This window comes from Aquarana catesbeiana, linkage group LG05 (assembly GCF_042186555.1).
Source record: "Aquarana catesbeiana isolate 2022-GZ linkage group LG05, ASM4218655v1, whole genome shotgun sequence".
Taxonomy (NCBI): domain Eukaryota; kingdom Metazoa; phylum Chordata; class Amphibia; order Anura; family Ranidae; genus Aquarana; species Aquarana catesbeiana.
Genome location: NC_133328.1, coordinates 25,400,185 through 25,420,453, shown reverse-complemented (window position 1 = coordinate 25,420,453; position 20,269 = coordinate 25,400,185). Strand labels below are relative to the sequence as shown.

Genomic DNA, 20,269 nt, shown 5'->3' with positions numbered 1-20,269 from the left:
TCTCAGCCATTCATTGGAAGCTTTGTAGTCTATTCAATGAATATAAAGCTGGTTGTGATTGGTGGAGGCAGAGGTTGTGATGTTATCTGACTGCCTCTTTGGAGTTGTCAGTAAGGACCGAGCCTCCTTTTTAGATGCGTTGTTTACAAGATAAAAACAGGTTTTCTTTTGCTAGAAAATTACTTAGAACCCTCAAACATTATACATTTTTTTTCGAACACCCTAGAGAATAAAATGGCGGTCGTTGCAATACTTTCTGTCACACCGTATTTGCGCAGCGGTCTTACAAGCGCACTTTTTTTGGAAAAAAAATACACTTTCTTGAACTAAAAAATAAGACAACAGTAAAGTTAGCCCATTTTTCTTTAATTTTATACTGTGAAAGATAATGTTATGCCAAGTAAATTGATACCCAACATGTCATGCTTCAAAATTGCGCCCGCTCGTGGAATGGCGACAAACGCTTACCCTTAAAAATCACCATAGGCGATGTTTAAAAAATTCTACAGGTTGCATGTTTTGAGTTAGACCCCTTTCACACTGGGGCGGTTTGCAGGCGTTATTGCGCTAAAAATACCGCCTGCAAACCGACCCAAAACAGCCGCTGCTGTTTGTTCAGTGTGAAAGCCCAAGGGCTTTCACACTGAAGCGGTGTGCTGACAGGAGAAGAAAAAATCTCCTGGAAGCCGCATCTTTGCAGTGGTGAAGGAGCGGTGTATTCACCGACCCTAAACCGCTCCTGCCCATTTTAACCCTATACGAGCGGATTTAACCCTCTTTCGGCCGCCAGCGGGGGTTAAAACCGCACCGCTAGCGGCCGAATACCGTGGTAAAGCAGCGCTAAAAACAGCGCTGTTTTACCGCCGACGCCCCCTACCGCCCCAGTGTGAAAGCAGACTTACAGAGGAGGTTTAGGGCTAGAATTATTGCTCTCGCTCCACCGATCGCGGCGATACCTCACATATGTGGTTTGAACACCGTTTTCATATGCGGGCGCGGCTCACGTATGTGTTCGCTTATGCACACGAGCTCTGCGGGACGGGGCGTGTTTAAATTTTTTTTTTCTCTTATTTATTCTACCTTTGATTTTTTATTTTTACACTGTTTTTAAAAAAAATAAAAATTGTGTCACTTTTATTCCTATTACAAGGAATGCAAACATCCCTTGTAATAGAAAAAAAAAGCATGACAGGTCCTCTTATATATGAGATCTGGGGTCAAAAAGAGCTCACATCTCATATTTACACTGAAATGCAAAAAAAAAATAAAAAAAAAATTGTCATTTAAAAAATAATTTAAAAAAAATGGCCCTTCAAGAGCTATGGGCGGAATTGAAGTTTTGACGTTGCTTCCGCCCTGCAATGTCATGGAGACAGGTGGGGGCCATCTTCCCCCTCACTCGTCTCCATGCCCAGCCAGGGTGAAGATCCGATCGCCTCCGCCGCTGCCGACAGCTCCGGTAAGCGGCGGAGGGCACTGGAACGCCCTCTCCCGCCACTGATAAAAGTGATCTTGCGGCGAATTCGCCGCAGAGACCACTGTTATCTTGTAGCCGGCCGAACACGAGGATACGGGGGTTATGGCAGCTAGCTACTGCCATAACAACGCTATTCCTCCTCAAAGTGAGGACGTATATCGGCGTTCGGCGGTCCGGAAGTGGTTAGTATGCATGCAGTAGCAGATGCAGGAATGCAGACAGTGTGCACTCAGATCTGTGCGTCTGCTGCTGTGGATTTTGGCATGCAGCTGTGTCCATGCAGCCTTTGCATTCACTACAATAGGCTGCCTGCATGCAGTTCCAAGGCGGATGCAGACACAGAATACAGAGGTTCAGGATGGAGGATGGGTGTCAGTGCCTATCTGAATGATGCCCAACTGACCGGTCATGTGTTTGGGATTGGATCCTGATTTTTTAGTGTCTATTTGTTGTACTCCGTCCTATAGGAAATCCTTTGCATGTTTCTACAAGCAGTATGTGAAATGCAAATATTGAATTCTCCAATATATTCAGGTCTCCTGAGTCCGGAGACAAATCCTGGAACACTTGTAGGCCTTCCTGCAACGGCTGCAGTGCTTGCAGAATTACAACTATATAGTTACAGTACAATAATAACAGAAATATTGTTATGGAACGGGAAGTAGACTTGTCCTTGATTATTTTTTTTAAATTTGACTTTCAGCCTCCCCTTCAGTCTTGCACAGTTGTAACGGTGTTCTATCAGAAAGCTGCTACCCATCAGAAAGTGCAACCTTAGCGACGTCCTGTCGTGGCCATTTTGGTACACCCGCACTCATACCTCCCAACTTTTTGAGATGAGAATGAGGGACACCTATCAGCAAAAGTATGCAGGCATAAGACACACCCCTTGCCACGCCCCCTTAAAGGAGAATTGTTCAAAAAAACAAGATTGGTTAAACCCACAAGTGCTTTTTTTTTTTTACCACTACTATTCCTTTATATTGGCTTTTGGAATTTACAAATGCAGCAATTTAGAAATCAGATGAAAGGTTTAGCGCTGGAAAACACTTTTTGATAGATAAAAAGTGCATTTTTTATACAACTATATGGGTCAGACCAAAATGAGGGACAAATGAGGAGGAATGAGGGACAGAGGGACATTGCTCCAAATCAGGGACAGTCCCTCGAAATCAGGGACAGTTGGGAGCAATGCCCGCACTTGTCCGCACTAAGCCTACAGTCGGAAGGCGGCAAGCGGACATCTTTTTACCTCCACCCGAGTCTTGCATTTCACACTTATTTTTACCAGTAAACTCAGCTTTATATAGTGAAATACAGGATTTTGAAATCCGTCAGACTGTTTTGATGTTTAATCTTAAAATCAGCAATGTTCTGTCAGATTAGAAAACCTGTGAGATCAGCAGGCTCGCCGCTGCTTTTAAAAATTCAACGTCAAAACAGTCAGACCGATTTTAAAATCCTGTATTTCGCTATACAAGCTGAGTTTACTGGTAAAAATAAGTGTGGAATGCAAAACTCGGGTGGGTGTAAAAATATGTCCGCTTGCCGCTGTTTTGTCAGATTAGACGATCCGTCAGAACGTGTAAGAGAAGTGACATTCTGTCGCCGCCATCTTACTACACCCCGCAATCCTCCATAGTAAAAATACACAGAGAAGGGGGAAAGCGGACATCTTGTTACACCCACCGGAGTTTTGCATTTTACAGTTATTTTTAACAGTAAAGTGAGTTTATATAGTGAAATACAGTACTTAGAACTCAGTCAGACTGGTTAGATGTTGAATTTTAAAAGCAGCGAACTTCTGTCAGATTAGCAAACCTGTGAGATGAGCAGGCTTGCTGCTGCTTTTAAAACAGTAGATCCCTTCCATCAACAATTGACCCCCCCCCCAGCAACATCAGACCCCCCCAGCCAACAACAATAGAGCTACCCAGCAATAATAGACCCCCACAAAGAATAGATCCCCACCAGCGACAATAGATCCCCCAGTAGCCAGCATCAATGACCCTCCAGCACACCTTGCCAAAATATTTTTTTTATTGTTGGAGGTGCTGGAACTGCGTTTCCCCATGTTCCCGCTGAAAAAAGGCCCTGTGTGTATATATAAATATATGTGTGTGTATATATATATATATATATATATATATATATATACACACACACACAGGTTGATTTACTAAAGGCAAACAGACTGTTGCAGTGCAGTTGCTCCAGAGCTTAGTAAATGAGGAGGAGCTCTGCTGACTTTCATCATCCAATCAGGTGCCAGCAGAAAAATGCAGTTTTTTTTTCTCTGCACGTGGGTATTCTTTGAGGCTTTACCCCATTTACTAAGCTCTGGAGCAACTGCACTTGCAAAGTGCTCAGTCTATTTGCCTTTAGCAAATCTACCCCATAGGGTATAGCATTTTGCACAGTGCTCTTGGAAACTCTGCCGGGGTTCTAATGTGGGCAGCACAGTGGCTGAGTGGTTAGCACTTCTGCCTGGCAGGACTGGGGTCGTCGATTCGAATCCCAACCACGGCACTACCTGCCTGGAGTTTGCATGTTCTCCCTGTGCCTACGTGGGTTTCCTCCCACACTCCAAAGACATTCTGGTAGGTTTATTGGCTCCTTTCTAACCTGGCCCTAGTGTATGAATGTGAGTTAGGGACCTTAGATTGTAAGCTCCTCGGGGGCGGGGACTAATGTGAATGTACAATAGGTGTCAAGTGCTGCATACATTTTCGGCGATATGTAAGTACCTGTAATAAAATAAATAATGCATTTTGCATTACCAGTGGAGGAAGTTTCCTTCATTTCAGTCCCAATGTATGATATCAGAGCTTCTTTTAAATATCCACTATGGGATGGATTTGCAAGTGCAGTTGCATTCATTTTTCCCAGAGCTTAGTAAATGTGGTAAAGCTTTCAGTTTCATTTAGTAAAGAATACCCAATCAGGTGCAAGAGAAATAAAAAAATAAAAAAAAAACAGCATTTTTGCTTGCACATGATTGGATGATGGAATTTAGCAGAGCTCTGGGGAAAATTAGGACAACTGCACTTGCAAAGTGCCCAGCCTATTTGCTTTTAGTAAATCTATCCCAATAGAGGCAGGTTTGGAGCAATATGGTATAAATTGGGATTCCCCTCTATCACCTTTCCAAAATACATTAAAAAGGTATCTCTATTCCCTGCCCTTCTAACTTACCCAGGACTGTTTCAGCACTGATTAACGTTTCGTGTCTTTTGTAGGTGTCGGATGCCAGCGGCGCCATGAAAGTGTCCGTGGTGGCAGAGGAAAACCCGTTCTCCCAAGCCATGCTGATTTCTGAAGAATGCTTCATCTTGGATCACTCCGCCGACAAAAAGATCTTTGTATGGAAAGGTCAGGTTTCCTGTTTAAATCATTTCCAGCGTCATACGTGACAATCAAATCATAAAGTTTTCCATTCTATTGTTACACTGAGCTGAGCGCTGACCACCAACACCGATCCAGAGGGAAGAAAAAGAATCCACAAGACAATTCAAACTATTGTGACGTCACCAGGAATATTCCAAGTAGTGGCGGTCATACTAATCCCAAAACTATTTTTAACACTATTCTGTGATGCTGGGGAAAGCCTACATTAACTTTTGTTTAAAGGGTCACTCCAACTGAAACTGATATTCCTGTTTTTGATAGGTGCTAGAGGGAGAAAGCGGTAGAAAAATTAAATTATATATATATATATACATTATCTCACAAAAGTGAGTACACCCCTCACATTTTTGTAAATATTTTATTATATCTTTTCATGTGACAACACTGAAGAAATGACACTTTGCTACAATGTAAAGTAGTGAGTGTACAGCTTGTATAACAGTGTAAATTTGCTGTTCCCTCAAAATACCTCAACACACAGTCATTAATGTCTAAACCGCTGGCAACAAAAGTGAGTACACCCCTAAGTGAAAATGTCCAAATTGGGCCCAAAGTGTCAATATTTTGTGTGGCCACCATTATTTTCCAGCACTGCCTTAACCCTCTTGGGCATGGAGTTCACCAGAGCTTCACAGGTTGCCACTGGAGTCCTCTTCCCCTCCTCCATGATGACATCACAGAGCTGGTGGATGTTAGAGATCTTGCGCTCCTCCACCTTCCATTTGAGGATGCCCCACAGATGCTCAATAGGGTTTAGGTCTGGAGACATGCTTGGCCAGTCCATCACCTTTACCCTCAGTTTCTTTAGCAAGGCAGTGGTCATCTTGGAGGTGTGTTTGGGGTCGTTATCATGTTGGAATACTGCCCTGCGGCCCAGTCTCTGAAGGGAGGGGATCATGCTCTGCTTCAGTATGTCACAGTACATGTTGGCATTCATGGTTCCTTCAATAAACTGTAGCTCCCCAGTGCCGGCAGTGACCCAGACCATGACACTCCCACCACCATGCTTGACTGTAGGCAAGACACACTTGTCTTTGTACTCCTCACCTGGTTGCCCCCACACACGCTTGTCACCATCTGAACCAAATAAGTTTATCTTGGTCTCATCAGACCACAGGACATGGTTCCAGTAATCCATGTCCTTAGTCTGCTTGTCTTCAGCAAACTGTTTGCGGGATTTCTTGTGCATCATCTTTAGAAGAGGCTTCATTCTGGGATGACAGCCATGAAGGCCAATTTGATGCAGTGTGCGACATATGGTCTGAGCACTGACAGGCTGACCCCCCTCCCCTTCAACCTCTGCAGCAATGCTGGCAGCACTCATACATCTATTTCCCAAAGACAACCTCTGGATATGACGCTGAGCACGTGCACTCAACTTCTTTGGTCGACCATGGCGAGGTCTGTTCTGAGTGGAACCTGTCCTGTTAAACCGCTGTATGGTCTTGGCCACCGTGCTGCAGCTCAGTTTCAGGGTCTTGGCAATCTTCTTATAGACTAGGCCATCTTTATGTGGAGCAACAATTCTTTTTTTCAGATCCTGAGAGAGTTCTTTGCCATGAGGTGCCATGTTCAACTTCCAGTGACCTGTATGAGAGAGTGAGAGCGATAACACCAAATTAACACACCTGCTCCCCATTCACACCTGAGACCTTGTAACACTAACGAGTCACATGACACCGGGGTGGGAAAATGGCTAATTGGGTCCAATTTGGACATTTTCACTTAGGGGTGTACTGACTTTTGTTGCCAGCGGTTTAGACATTAAAGGCTGTGTGTTGAGTTATTTTGAGGGGACAGCAAATTTACACTGTTATACAAGCTGTACACTCACTGTGTTATTTCTTCAGTGTTGTCACATGAAAAGATATAATAAAATATTTACAAAAATGTCAGGGGTGTACTAACTTTTGTGAGATACTGTGTATATATATGGGGCCTCTCGTCAGGTGGGCCTTGGCACCGGATGGCCGCATATTTGCATGAATTGGGGTAAATACAGCTGTGCTGAGAGCGCGTGCCCTACACATTCCCGGCACAGTTACCAGCGGCTAATGGAAAGTTCCCAATCGCTACTTGCAATCGGGAGCGTTCCGGTCATGTAAGCACTGTGACAGCCAATCACGGCAGTCACATGGTCATAAACCCCGCCCCGCCTCCCACCATCCTAAACCTCTTAAAGGGCCAGGAGGCGCCAAGAGGTTAAGATAAAATATGTTTCACAAAGTGTCTTTAAAGTTCTCCACTTTGTATACATACTTTCTGTAACTAGACTTATCTGGATGACAAGAAATAGGGGGTGCCACTCAAGGCTCCATCCAGGTCCGCTCCTGTAGTACACCGCTGGGAGTGCTGGCAAGGACAGAGCCCATCCCAGCTCCAATGATACAAGAAACAAAAAAGCACCGCACTTCACTGCAAGACCCTTGTGGATATGTGAAATGACAGCCTCAGCCGGGGCTCCAGCCAAGCCACACGTCCAACGCGTTTCACTCCATCCCCGGAGCTTACTCATGAAGATAGACTCCATGAAGAGGGGGGAAGATAAATGCAGCATTAGCTGCCATGTAATTAAACAAATATGAGTCAGGTGAACCTTTGTCCTTACCCCACATGGTGGAGCATGGGAAACCCAGCTCAAAAGGTAAAAATAGTGTTCAACAAAGGCTAAGCATGAATATGTAGATCAAGGACACTGAAAGCTAATAAAGGCAACAAGGCACATGTGGAAAAGAAAAGCAAAAAAACAAAACAAAAAAAAAGAAAAAGGATAAAAAAAAAGTCTGCACTAAGATACAAGTCAGATTTTGAGCATCCCCTGCAACAAAAATGTCATTTTTGGTGAGATACCCCCCAAAGGAAAATCACATCTAAGGGGATGCAGACCCTGCCACTTTCCTCATTAGAGCCCAGCAAATGCAGAAACTGATTGATAATTATGAAATCCCTCCCATTAGACTCACTCTGCACATGGACAAACTATAAGCATAGATTTGATAAAGGTCAAATTTATTGATATCAAACTGCTCTGCCAACCATAGAGTGTCCATATATCAAGTGGAGGGTGCTTAGTAATAAGGGGTATGTTACTATGTTTTATACAGAACATAATTTTTTGGACAGGAATATCAACTGTATATCCTAAGATGTAAATGGATGATAATAATTGTATTTATTTGTTGTAGGTAAAAATGCGAATGCGAGTGAGAGGAAAGCCGCAATGAAAACAGCGGAAGATTTTATCCAGCAAATGAATTACCCTAAAAACACACAGGTACCGGGTCATGGGAAAAGGAATGTCATGCGGTGATGTAATAAGGTGATAGAATGAGCAGATCGGTATCAGCAGTTAGGATACAGAAAGGGCCATGCTAATGAACTTAGGACTCCATCCCTGGACTTCATTACCATACCTGGCAACTTGCCAGCATTCATCCACAGATTCCAGCTTTTTTTGCTTAGGTTGCTGGCTTGTTACTGGTTCTGCTCAGTTCTCCAACTTCTTGCTGATTGACAGGAGTAACAGCAGTATCACTCCCGCCAGGCAGAGCAGGGACTGGGATAGCTGTGGGAGCCTGCTGAGAACAGATCTCCTTTTCAGCATAGGTGTGCGCCGCCTATTGCATTAGGGGTGTGCCCCCCCCAGAGCACAAACACACACGTGTGTAAATTATCAGAGCAGTGGACGGTGTCAAGAGAGCAAAGATTGGTGTCAGTAGTTTTCACTTATATTATTATTTATTATTATTATACAGGATTTATATAGAGCCAACAGTTTACGCAGCGCTTTACAGTATAAAAGAAAGACAATACAGTTATAATACAATAAGATACAAGAGGATTAAGAGGGCCCTGCTCAGAAGAGCTTACAATCTAATACCATTTATTTATTATTTTTTACAAGAATATTTTTTTATTCTTTTTCTTACAATTTTTTAGGAGCCCCATTTGGTGAAATATCAAAGGTCTAAACAGACCCCTGATGTCTCACTTTTGAGACAGAGAAAGACGCTGAGGACAGAGCTTCCTGTTCATTCACAAACTGAAGCATAGTAAACAGAGTTTATTCTTGGAAAAGAAAGAACGTAGTTTACTATGCTTCAGTTAAGAACGAACATAGGAGCGATCGGTACAGATCACTCACTGTATTCATTCAGAAAAGGAAGGGACCGGTAAATATTTCAGATGTTTTATTTACCTTCCCCAGCTTTCCATCCTGAAACGTCCCCCACTGCAGCCAGCGGGAGAGGAAAGGAGGGAAGTTGGCAGCACTGCAGAGAGGAGACAGGAGGTGCCAGGAAAGAGGGGGGGGATCACATACCTCCCAACATTTTGAGATGGGAATGAGGGACAACTACTAGCAAATGTATGTAGGCATATGACACGCCCCTTGCCACACCCCCTTAAAGGAGAATTAACCCCAAAACAAAGTTTAATTAAATCCACAAGGGCTTTTTTTTTACCACTACTATTCCTGTATATTGGCTTCTAAATTGTACAAATACAGCAATTTAGAAATCAGATGAAAGGTTTAACACTGGGAAACACTTTTTGAAAGATAAAAAGTGCATTTTATATACAACTATATAGATCAGACTAAAATGAGGGACAAATGAGGAGGAATGAGGGACAGTCAGGGACAGTCCCTCGAAATCAGGGACAGTTGGGAGGTATGGAATCAGCACTGCACAGGGTGATTAGGGTGTGCCCAGGCACACCAGGCACACTCTGTGTGCACGCCTATGCTTTTCAGTATGGGCACCTGCTAGGAAATTAGGGTGGATTATCCTCCTTCTGGTTTACCATGTGACATATCACATGACCAGAGACAGGAAGAAGGAGAAGCTGCCTGAACTCCCGAGAGAGCGCCACTCTGAGAAAGAGGTCTGTAAGAACTTATGTACATGTAGGGTGGGGGGGGGGGAGACAAGCCCCCCAGAACTCCCCTCTACCCCTTAAAGCCCCTCACCCTTACCTCCCTCAGGTCCCTTTAGCATACCTCCCAACATTTTGAGATGGGAATGAGGGACACCTACTAGCAAACATAAGTAGGCACAGGACACACCCCCTGCCACACCCTCTTAAAGGAGAATTAACCAAAAAAAAAGGTTAATTAAATCAACAAGGACTTTTTTTTACCACTACTATTCCTTTATATTGGCTTTTCAAATTTACAAATGCAGCAATTTAGAAATTGGATGAAAGTTTTAGCGCTGGGAAACACTTTTTGAAAGATAAAAAGTGCATTTTATATATAACTATATAGATCAGACCAAAATGAGGGACAAATGAGAGGGAAAGAGGGACAGAGGGACATTGCTCCAAATCAGAGACAGTCCCTTGAAATCAGGGACAGTTGGGAGCTATGCCTTTAGCACCCCTCCCTCCTCTCAGATTCCAGGCAACCCCACCAGCTGCATATACTAATTTTTTTCCCCCCACTTTGAAAGTAAAAAGAAGAAGCCTTGGGGCTGATTTACTAAAGGCAAATAGACTGTGCACTTTGCAAAGTTTGCAGTTGCTCCAGAGCTTAGTAAATGAGCAGAAGTTCTGCTGACGTCCATCATCCAATCATGTGCAAGCAAAAATACTGTTTTTTCTTATTTTCCTAGCACGATTGTGTATTCTTTTTCTAAGTGCACCTTTGCTTCATTTACTAAGCTCTGGAGCAACTGCCCTTGCAGAGGACAACTGCACTTTGCAAAGTGTACAATCGATTTGCCTTTATTCAATCAACCCCTATGGGTAAGCACCAAGTCTTAACTCCCGCAGTTACACACCTTTAGTAAAGACCTAAAGAGTTGGAGGAGAGTGTCCCGGGCATGAGGAAGGAAACATCAGAGAAAGGGGGCAGCAGGAGTGGTGACCAGGGAATAAAAATGGAGTCACCAGGATTTCTCTACATACTATGGCTATTCTCATGTAATCTATCAAAAACGTTTCATATTTTTTAATTATAATAAAATAGAAAAATGGCATTTGCTAATTATTTCATATTTCACTATAAAGCTTTCTTTTCAAATAAAAAAAATAAATAAAATAAAAATAAATCAGAAATCAGATCTTGCTTACGGTTGTCAGAATATCTGCTTGTCTGCAGTGCCACCTAGTGGTGAGTAACCCTAACAGCTCTTACTGAGTTCCTACTGTAAACCAGTGTTTTTCAGTCTAGGGACCCTTTAGATTTGTGCACAATCCCAGGACACTCCAGATTGGGGGCTCGTTAATACCAGGAGGTGCGTCCGAACCCCCCACGCTTTTTTGCACGTTCCCACATGTCGCATTTTTTTAATGGCTGCTCTATGCATGTAAAACACGCAAAAAGGTGCCAGCGTGATTTTAAAATCCGTTTTAGCAGACACGAGCGTGCATGCATTTGCTAGATGAGTGGGGGAGTCATTAAGAATTATTGTCACCCTCGCGTGTTTGCAAAAGGCAGCACATTTTTGTGCGTTACGGAAATATGCGCAGTTTTTCACGCGTTACTGGACTGCACCTGATGTGAACAAGCCCTAAAATGTAGTCTGAGTTCAGTGATCTGTAGGTTGTAAATCTCCCCCCCCCCCAAAATCCTCCCTTCTAACACAACTCCCCCCAAATCCCCCCTTCTAGCACAAACACCCTCCACCCTCCAACCCCCCCCATCACAAAATCCCCCCTCCTAACCCAACCCCCATCACGAAATCCCCCCTCCTAGTACAAACACCCTCCAAATCCCCCCTCCTAACCCAACCCCCCATCACAAAATCCCCCCTCCTAATCCAACCCCCCATCACAAAATCCCCCCTCCTAATCCAACCTCCCATCACAAAATATCCCCTCCTAGCACAAACACCCTCCAAATCCCCACTCCTAACCCAACCCCCCCCATCACAAAACCCCCCCTCCTAACCCAACCCCCATCACAAAATCACCCGTCCTAACACAAACACCCTTCAAATTCCCACTCCTAACCCAACCCCCCATCACAAAATCCCCCCTCCTAGCACAAATTCTCATCACTACAGGAGTAATGACAGGAGGACAGAGCTGGGAGGTGGTATTGGCAGTGAACCCCCCCCCCCCCCTTCTCCCTTCTGTCTGTATACAGGAGTGAACACAAGATTGCTTGGAGATCTGACTGTACAAGGTTTTATTACAGCCCCCCCCCCCCCCCCCCCACACACACAATTTCTGCTGCCTGGACAGGAGCGGTGTGGGGAGAGGATAGTGTGTGTGTGTGTGTGTGTGGGGGGGGGTTAATCAACCTTTGTACAGTCTGATCACAGAGCGATCCTGTGTTACCTCCTGTTCACAAAGAGAAGAGGCTTTCTGTTTTGCTGACAATAATACAGATAGCAGGAGGGAGGAGGAGAGAGCTGGGAGGAGGTGCAGGAGGGAGGAGGAGAGAGCTGGGAGGAGGTGCAGGAGGGAGGAGGAGAGAACCGGGAGGAGGTGCAGGAGGGAGGAGGAGAGAACCGGGAGGAGGTGCAGGAGGGAGGAGGAGAGAGCTGGGAGGAGGTGCAGGAGGGAGGAGGAGAGAACCGGGAGGAGGTGCAGGAGGGAGGAGGAGAGAGCCGGGAGGAGGTGCAGGAGGGAGGAGGAGAGAACCGGGAGGAGGTGCAGGAGGGAGGAGGAGAGAGCTGGGAGGAGGTGCAGGAGGGAGGAGGAGAGAACCGGGAGGAGGTGCAGGAGGGAGGAGGAGAGAGCTGGGAGGAGGTGCAGGAGGGAGGAGGAGAGAACCGGGAGGAGGTGCAGGAGGAGAGAGCCGGTGCAGGAGGGAGGAGGAGAGAGCTGGGAGGAGGTGCAGGAGGGAGGAGGAGAGAACCGGGAGGAGGTGCAGGAGGGAGGAGGAGAGAGCTGGGAGGAGGTGCAGGAGGGAGGAGGAGAGAGCCGGGAGGAGGTGCAGGAGGGAGGAGGAGAGAGCCGGGAGGAGGTGCAGGAGGGAGGAGGAGAGAGCCGGGAGGAGGTGCAGGAGGGAGGAGGAGAGAGCCGGGAGGAGGTGCAGGAGGGAGGAGGAGAGAGGCGGGAGGAGGTGCAGGAGGAGAGAGCCGGTGCAGGAGGGAGGAGGAGAGAGCCGGGAGGAGGTGCAGGAGGGAGGAGGAGAGAACCGGGAGGAGGTGCAGGAGGGAGGAGGAGAGAGCTGGGGGGAGGTGCAGGAGGGAGGAGGAGAGAGCCGGGAGGAGGTGCAGGAGGGAGGAGGAGAGAGCTGGGAGGAGGTGCAGGAGGGAGGAGGAGAGAGCCGGGAGGAGGTTCAGGAGGGAGGAGGAGAGAGCCGGGAGGAGGTGCAGGAGGGAGGAGGAGAGAGCCGGGAGGAGGTGCAGGAGGAGAGAGCCGGTGCAGGAGGGAGGAGGAGAGAGCCGGGAGGAGGTGCAGGCTGTGCTCTCTCTCCTCTCTGTGCACATGAGTTTACACAAGGATTGTGCTCTGACTGTGCTGTTACCGCGGCACCCCTGAGGACTCTCTGTGGCACCCCGGTTTAAAAACATTGCATTGTACAGCACAATGGCCACTTTCACTCTCCCATCTCACTATCTTCCCCACTCTTTCTTTTACCCCTGTTTGTCACGTTTTTGTCTTTTTTTGTTTGTGAGTGTATACACGTTTTGTCACTGTGTGGCGAGTAGGGTGTGGGTCCTCGGGCCTACTCTGAAAGTCTTGGGAGGGGGTGGACATAGGCCTTCTGGCTTGCTTCGCCCTCTCCTTTGAGGGGTCTCCCTTCGGGGGAGCCCCCCTGTACTTGGGTTGGTCTGCTTCGGCAGACCTTCCAGTTGTGGGGGTCCGCCTGGTTTCGGCTAGATGGACCCTTTGTCTGAGTACCTCAGTCCCTGTCTGGAGCCTAACGCCCCGGGGGATCAGGGTAAGGTCCTTTGCTAGTGGAGGACTCTGTACACCCGTTGCACGTTTTTGTGTTTCACTCTCTATGTGTGGGCACTTTTTTTTGGCACCGGGTGGAAGTTTTTGAGGTGTGTTTTGCACGCCACTGGCTTTTCGATAGAAAAAAAAAAAAAAAAAATCCTCCTTATCTCCTCCCCCCCTCCTCATCTCAATAATCTCTCCTCATCCCCCCCCTCATTCTCATCTCCATAACCCCTCCTTCTGCACAGGCAAAGAGCACAGGAAGTTATCAGCTCACAAGATTTCTGGCAGGATCAGCAGGTATTTTTTTGCACTTATTGAGCAGACATAACAAAACACTTCCAATGGTCTATGTAACAGGCGAAAAGGGAGTAAATAAGAGACGTTTACTTTTGGGCTTTACATACACTTTATGCTTTCCCCATTGTATACATTTTTCCAGATTCAAGTTATTCCAGAGGGAGGGGAAACGCCAATCTTCAAGCAGTTCTTCAAAGACTGGAGAGACAAGGATGAAAGTGACGGCTTCGGAAAGGTTTACGTCACCGAGCGGATCGCTCGTATTCAGCAAGTGGATTTTGATGCATCAAAGCTGCACGATTCTCCTGAAATGGCGGCTCAGCACAACATGGTGGATGACGGATCCGGGAAGGTCGAGGTAAAAGCATTTCAGTTTGATTTAATGAGATATGCAGTAAAAAGATTATATCATTTTTAAAAGTCAGCATATTGCAGACTTCTCAGGACTGGCTGTGTGTGCTGTTATTCAGTGGTATTCTCTCCCTGCTCATATTTGTAGTTGTATTCTCTCCCTGCTCATATTTGTAGTTGTAGTCAGTTGTATTCGCTCCCTGCTCATATTTGTAGTTGTATCGTATTCAGTTGTATTCTCTCCCTGATCATATTTGTAGTTGTAGTCAGTTGTATTCTCTCCCTGCTCATATTTGTATTTGTATTCAGTTGTATTCTCTCCCTGGTCAAATTAGAATTGTTACCCCCAGGCTGTAAAGCCCCTCCCAGAGGCTGACATGTATCTTAAATGAGCATAGGGTTAATACCTAAAAGGGGGGTAGCGCTATTGTTTAGGACTTTAACCAATTCCCATCCTGCCGGGTGGGCCTTTCGTCGATCCGGTGGACGACCTCCTGGATCACACCTCGCGCGGGGCCATGCTGCGGCACAATCTGTCACCGGCTGTGTCCGATGATCAGTGTAGTGGCTCGTTGCCGGTACCATGTGACCATTTTCAGCAGGTCACATGACAGTTGTAAACAATAGATGGCTTATATTCCAGACATCCATTGTGTACATTTGTGTTGCTAGCTGTGATTGGTCAATGTGATCACATGGTACAGTCAGGGCCAATCACAGCCCATCTATACCATGTGAACAGCCCTGGCCAATTATAGCTAATCACAACAAAATAAACACAATGAATCAGTTTAATTCATTAAAATGCTTGCTTATAGGTATGAAATTCACAACTATAAGCAATTATAATGTGTAAAAAAAAAAAAAAAATCTTGATCACTTCCCCAGAGTAGTACAATGTTACTATGGTAACATTATATTGCTTTGGTCACAGTGGGGTTGATTTACTAAAGGCAAATAGACTGTGCAGTTAGCAAGCAGTTGCTCCAGAGCTTAGTAAATGAGTCAAAGTTTCACTTTGCAAAGAGTACCCCTCTTTGCATCCAGTTTAAAGCTGAATGTATCTATTGTACAGTAGGCAGAGTCCGAATGCATTAAATAATTAGCAAAGTGTCCAGTGTCCATGAGCTTACACATCTGAATACATTGTACAGCGTGTTTATTGGATGTATGGACAACCTGCACTGCAGAGGGCTAACTGGAGGTGATCTCAGACAGTCCTAATTGCAGTGCTTGGACCCCCCCCCCCCCCCCTTCCTATACAAGGTGCCTAATTGCTTATGTCTTGTTATTTTCTTTTCCTTAAGGTCTGGCGTGTGGAGAGCAATGGACGAATCCCAGTAGACCCGAGCACATACGGACAGTTCTATGGAGGGGACTGTTACATCATTCTCTACACTTATCCAAAAGGCCAGATCATTTATACCTGGTGAGTTCCATATATGATACACCCAATATACACAACACAACTCCACTGTAGTACAGATCAGATTATTAATGAGAAGGGAAATGATAAGATATTTATTTTCACCAGAAGCAAGGCTCTAACAATCAATAATCAATATTTTTTAATTTTTATTATTTATTTTTATTTGATTATTTGTATTATTTTTGTTAAATTTTTATTCAAAAGTCCATGATTGCAAAAAAAAAAAATATTGTATTCTGATATCTGTGTGGGTTTAATACATTTTAAAATAGAGGTCAGTATACAGACTCCTTTTTCATTTTCATGTGGTTTTAGTTACATTTTTTACACGTTTACAGGGCAGCAAAAGTGATCATGTTTTCCATTTATGTAGTGATCACTAGGGATGGGCCGAACGACCCCCTGTTCAGTTCGCACCAAAACTTTCGAACATCACGAAAGTTTAGAACCGAAAAACAAACCCTATTGAAGTCTATGGGACCCGAACTAGAAAAATCAAAAGTGCCCATTTTGAAGGCTTATATGCAAATAATTGGGCATACAGTGGTTATAGGGGTCTGGGTAATGCCCTGGGGAACATGTATCAATGAGAAAAAAGTTTGTAAAAAACTTCATTTTTAAATGAGCAGTGATTTATTGATGCTTAAAGTGTGAGCATAAAAACGAAAAATTCCTTTCAATATAGTGCCTGGGGGGGTCCCCTTGGTCTACTTGTAAAGTGGCACATCTGTACTGTGTATAGAAGCTGCTGCAGCAATAATTGAATTTATAAAGCCAAAAAAATGAAATTTTCCCTGCAAGCTTTCTTTATTTTGTAAGCAATGGCTTGGGGAGCCAGTCTGTATGATGAGGCCACAATGTAGTGCACTGGGAACAAGATTAGAGATTTTTTGGGTAAATTCTGGTGTCTCTTCCACAGACTTTGGACAGAAGTAACAGGTGTGAAAAATTGGTCTTTGGGTGTCGGTGGTGCCTTCACACCGTAACCCTTTAAGAGGTACTCTTGATGAAAGCAAGAACTGGCCTTGCTGTCAAAAATTGCAATAAAATGCACCTGTCAAACGGGTGCGGAAAATTGGTCTTTGGGTGTTAATGGTGCCCATAAAACCTACATCAAAACATTCTTCCAGATGAACACCCACAACGCTAGGCAGCCTAGAAGTCCTTCAGAGATTCCACATCCCAAAAACACTTAATCAGCGACATCAGAATCAGGGGCTTCATAGCTGCTGGTAATCCATGACTGATTCATTTTGATAAATGTCAGACGGTCCACGGAGTCTGTGGTCAGACGCGTTCTATTATCAGTAACAAAACCTCCAGCATCACTAAATGCCCATTCAGAAAGCACGCTGGATGCATTGCAGCCCAGCAGCTCAAATGCATACTGGGCAAGTTCTGGGCAGTGGTCTATTCTCATGACCCAGTAAGCCAGTGGATCGTCAACTGGAAAGCTCTCCATCTCTGTTTTCGCCCCTAGATAAACAAATAATATTAATACTAATAATAATAACACAAAAAATATGTAAAGGGCCCCGTCCCACCATGCTTACGGGCAAATGCGAACGCATACAGTACTCCCGCATGCATATGTAAAATGTGAACACACAACACATGTGAGGTATTGTCACGAACGTCAGAGCGAGAGCAATAATTCTAGAACAAGACCACCTGTCTAACTCTAAACTGGTAACCTGTAAAAGCCTTTAAATCGTCGCCTATGGAGTGAATTTTAAGCACCGTAGTTTGCCGCCGTTCCACAGGCAGATACAATTTTAAAGCGTGACATGTAGGGTATCTATTGACTCAGCGTTACATCATGTTTCATATTATACAAAAAAACTGGGCTAACTTTAGTGTTATGTTTCTTTTTTTAATTCATAAAAGTGTTTTTTTCTCCAAAGAAATTGCGTTTAAAAAAATGCTGCGCAAATACAGTGTGACATAAAAAAACTGCAAAGCCCATCATTTTATTCTATGGGGCCTCTGCTAAAAAAAAAACATATATATAATACTTTGGGTTCTAAATTATTTTTCAAGCAAAAAAAATGTGATTTTTACATGTAGGAGTGTAGGAGCGAAGTGTCAGAATTAGCCCGGATAGGAAGTGTTTAAGGGGGGGGGATTCTTTTCTATACCCCCTGTATCTGTGTAGTATATTTACATTCCAATGTTCCTCTTTCTGCTTATTCCTTTTGGATACAATAATCTGTCTCTTTAACAAATGTTTGCGCTGCATTAACCGCCCCTGTGTTTATTTTGTTCAGGCAAGGAGCTCAGTCCACTCGGGATGAATTAACCACATCAGCTTTTCTTACCGTGCAGCTGGATCGCTCTCTGGGGGGACAAGCTGTCCAGGTGGGTTTTGATCTCAGCTGTACAGCAGTACTCCAGAGCTTGCAGCTATAGTGCATACAGGTCTATGTGGGAGGGTGATGTGAGGTCACATACATGCACACATTGCTTTTCACGTGCAAATGTTTGGCAGATGCCTGCAGTTCCCCCATGTGGTCAGTGAACACTTCTTTTTAAAGCGGTATCAAATCCAAAATACTCTATATTACCAAAAGTATTGGGAAACCTGCTTTTACACGCACATGCATTTTAATAGCATCCTAGTCTTAGTCCGTAGGGTTCATTATTGAGTTGGCCCACCCTTTGCAGCTATAACAGTTCAGCTTTTCTGGGAAGGCCGTCCTCAAGGTTTAGAAGTGTGTCTATGTATATGCTTGACCATTCTTCCGGAAGCTCATTTGTGAGGTCAGGCACTGATGTGGACGAGAAGGCCTGGCTCGCAGTCTCCGTTCTAATTCATCCCAAAGGTGTTCTATCGGGTTGAGGTCAGGACTCAGGTTGTGCAGGCCAGACAAGTTCCTCCACCCCAAACTCGCTCATCCATGTCTTTATGGACCTTGTTTTGTGCACTGGTCCAAATCATTTGGTGGAGGGGGGATTATGGTGTGGGGTTGTTTTTCAGGGGTTGGGCTTGGCCCCTTAGTTCCAGTGAAGGGAAGTCTTAAGGCCTCAGCATACCAAGACATTTGGGACAATTTCATGCTCCCAACTTTGTGGGAACAGCTTGGGGATGACCCCTTCCTGTTCCAACATGACTGCGCACCAGTGCAAAGACATGGATAGGGAGTTTGGGGTGGAGGAACTTGACTGGCCTACACAGAGTCCTGACCTCAACCCGATAGAACACCTTTGGGATGAATTTGAGGACTGCGAGCCAGGCCTTCTCGTCCACATCAGTGCCTAACCTCACAAATGCACTTCTGTAAGAATGGTCAAACATTCCCATAGACACACTCCTAAACCTTGCGGACAGCCTTCCCAGAAGAGTTGAAGCTGTTATAGCTGCAAAGGGTGGGTCAATTCAATATTAAACCCTACGGACTAAGACTGGGATGCCATTAAAGTTCATATGCGTGTAAAGGCAGGCGTCCCAATACTTTTGGTAATATAATGTATATTTAAGCTTACCAATCCTTAGATCCTGGATTCCATTTATTTTTTCCCTCTGTTTTCACCTGGTGATCTGGGCAATAACACACCTCCTGTATTAGAGCCTCCAGTCCGGATAAAGGAGCACATTGTCAGTCTGGGGGAGAGGGGAGAATTGGATGTACTAGTAGATTTAGATACACTAATAAATTGAAGCCAAACTCCAGCTCAGACTTTATAATCAGTTACAGCAAACAGTTTTTTTCCTCTTTGGATAAAGGTTTTACATGAAATAAATAAATGCTGCTCGTTGTAAGCACCTATGTCAGGGTTAAATGGTTTGTCTCATCCATGTAAACTGATACATCCAGAAGAGAGCTTGTTCTTTTGAAAAACAACAGACTTGCTGGCTGGATCACCAATCGAAAATGGAAGAAAGAAAGCCTAAAAAATAAAACTAATGCAGCCACCACATCTAAGAATTGATAAACTGCATTATAACACATGTTTGCTTTAGAGTTGAATTCCAGTTTTTAACTGCTTCAGATCCGGGCCGTTGTAAAATGACGTCAACAGCGCGGATCTAAATTGCCGGGACGACGTCTATTGACGTCGTCCCGTGCATGAGCGGCCTGCGCGCCCCCTGCAGGGCGCGCGCAGCGCGCTCGGTGATCAGCGAGTCTATGAGACTCGCCTGATCACAGATCAGAGTAAGGGGTTGGTCCCGACCCCTTACCACATGATCAGCTGTCAGCCAATGACAGCTGATCATGTGATGTAAACAGAGCCGGTAATCGGCTATTTTTCCTCCTCGCGCTGACAGCGCGAGGAGGAAAAAAAAAACCCGATCACCGGCGGCCGTGATCGGGACATCAGTCCCGATCACGGCGATCTTCTGACACAAGGCAATAGGCAGCAGTGCTGCCTACCAGTGCCCACCAGCGTCACCCATCAGTGCCCACAGTGCCAACAATCAGCGCCACCCATCAGTGCCCACAGTGCCAACAATCAGCGCCACCCAT

At 45.1% G+C, this 20,269-nt stretch overlaps 1 protein-coding gene across 2 annotated transcripts in view; it reads left to right on the top strand.

Moving 5' to 3' along the window:
- LOC141144134 (scinderin-like) overlaps window positions 1-20,269 on the top strand; it is a 355,101-nt gene that overhangs the window by 98,500 nt on the left and 236,332 nt on the right. For both annotated transcript variants that reach the window (XM_073629533.1, XM_073629532.1), the window contains exons 6-10: window positions 4,717-4,849; window positions 8,071-8,159; window positions 14,166-14,381; window positions 15,682-15,803; window positions 18,071-18,161. In XM_073629533.1, the coding sequence (XP_073485634.1) occupies window positions 4,717-4,849; window positions 8,071-8,159; window positions 14,166-14,381; window positions 15,682-15,803; window positions 18,071-18,161 (651 nt within the window). The remainder of the gene's footprint in view (window positions 1-4,716; window positions 4,850-8,070; window positions 8,160-14,165; window positions 14,382-15,681; window positions 15,804-18,070; window positions 18,162-20,269) is intronic.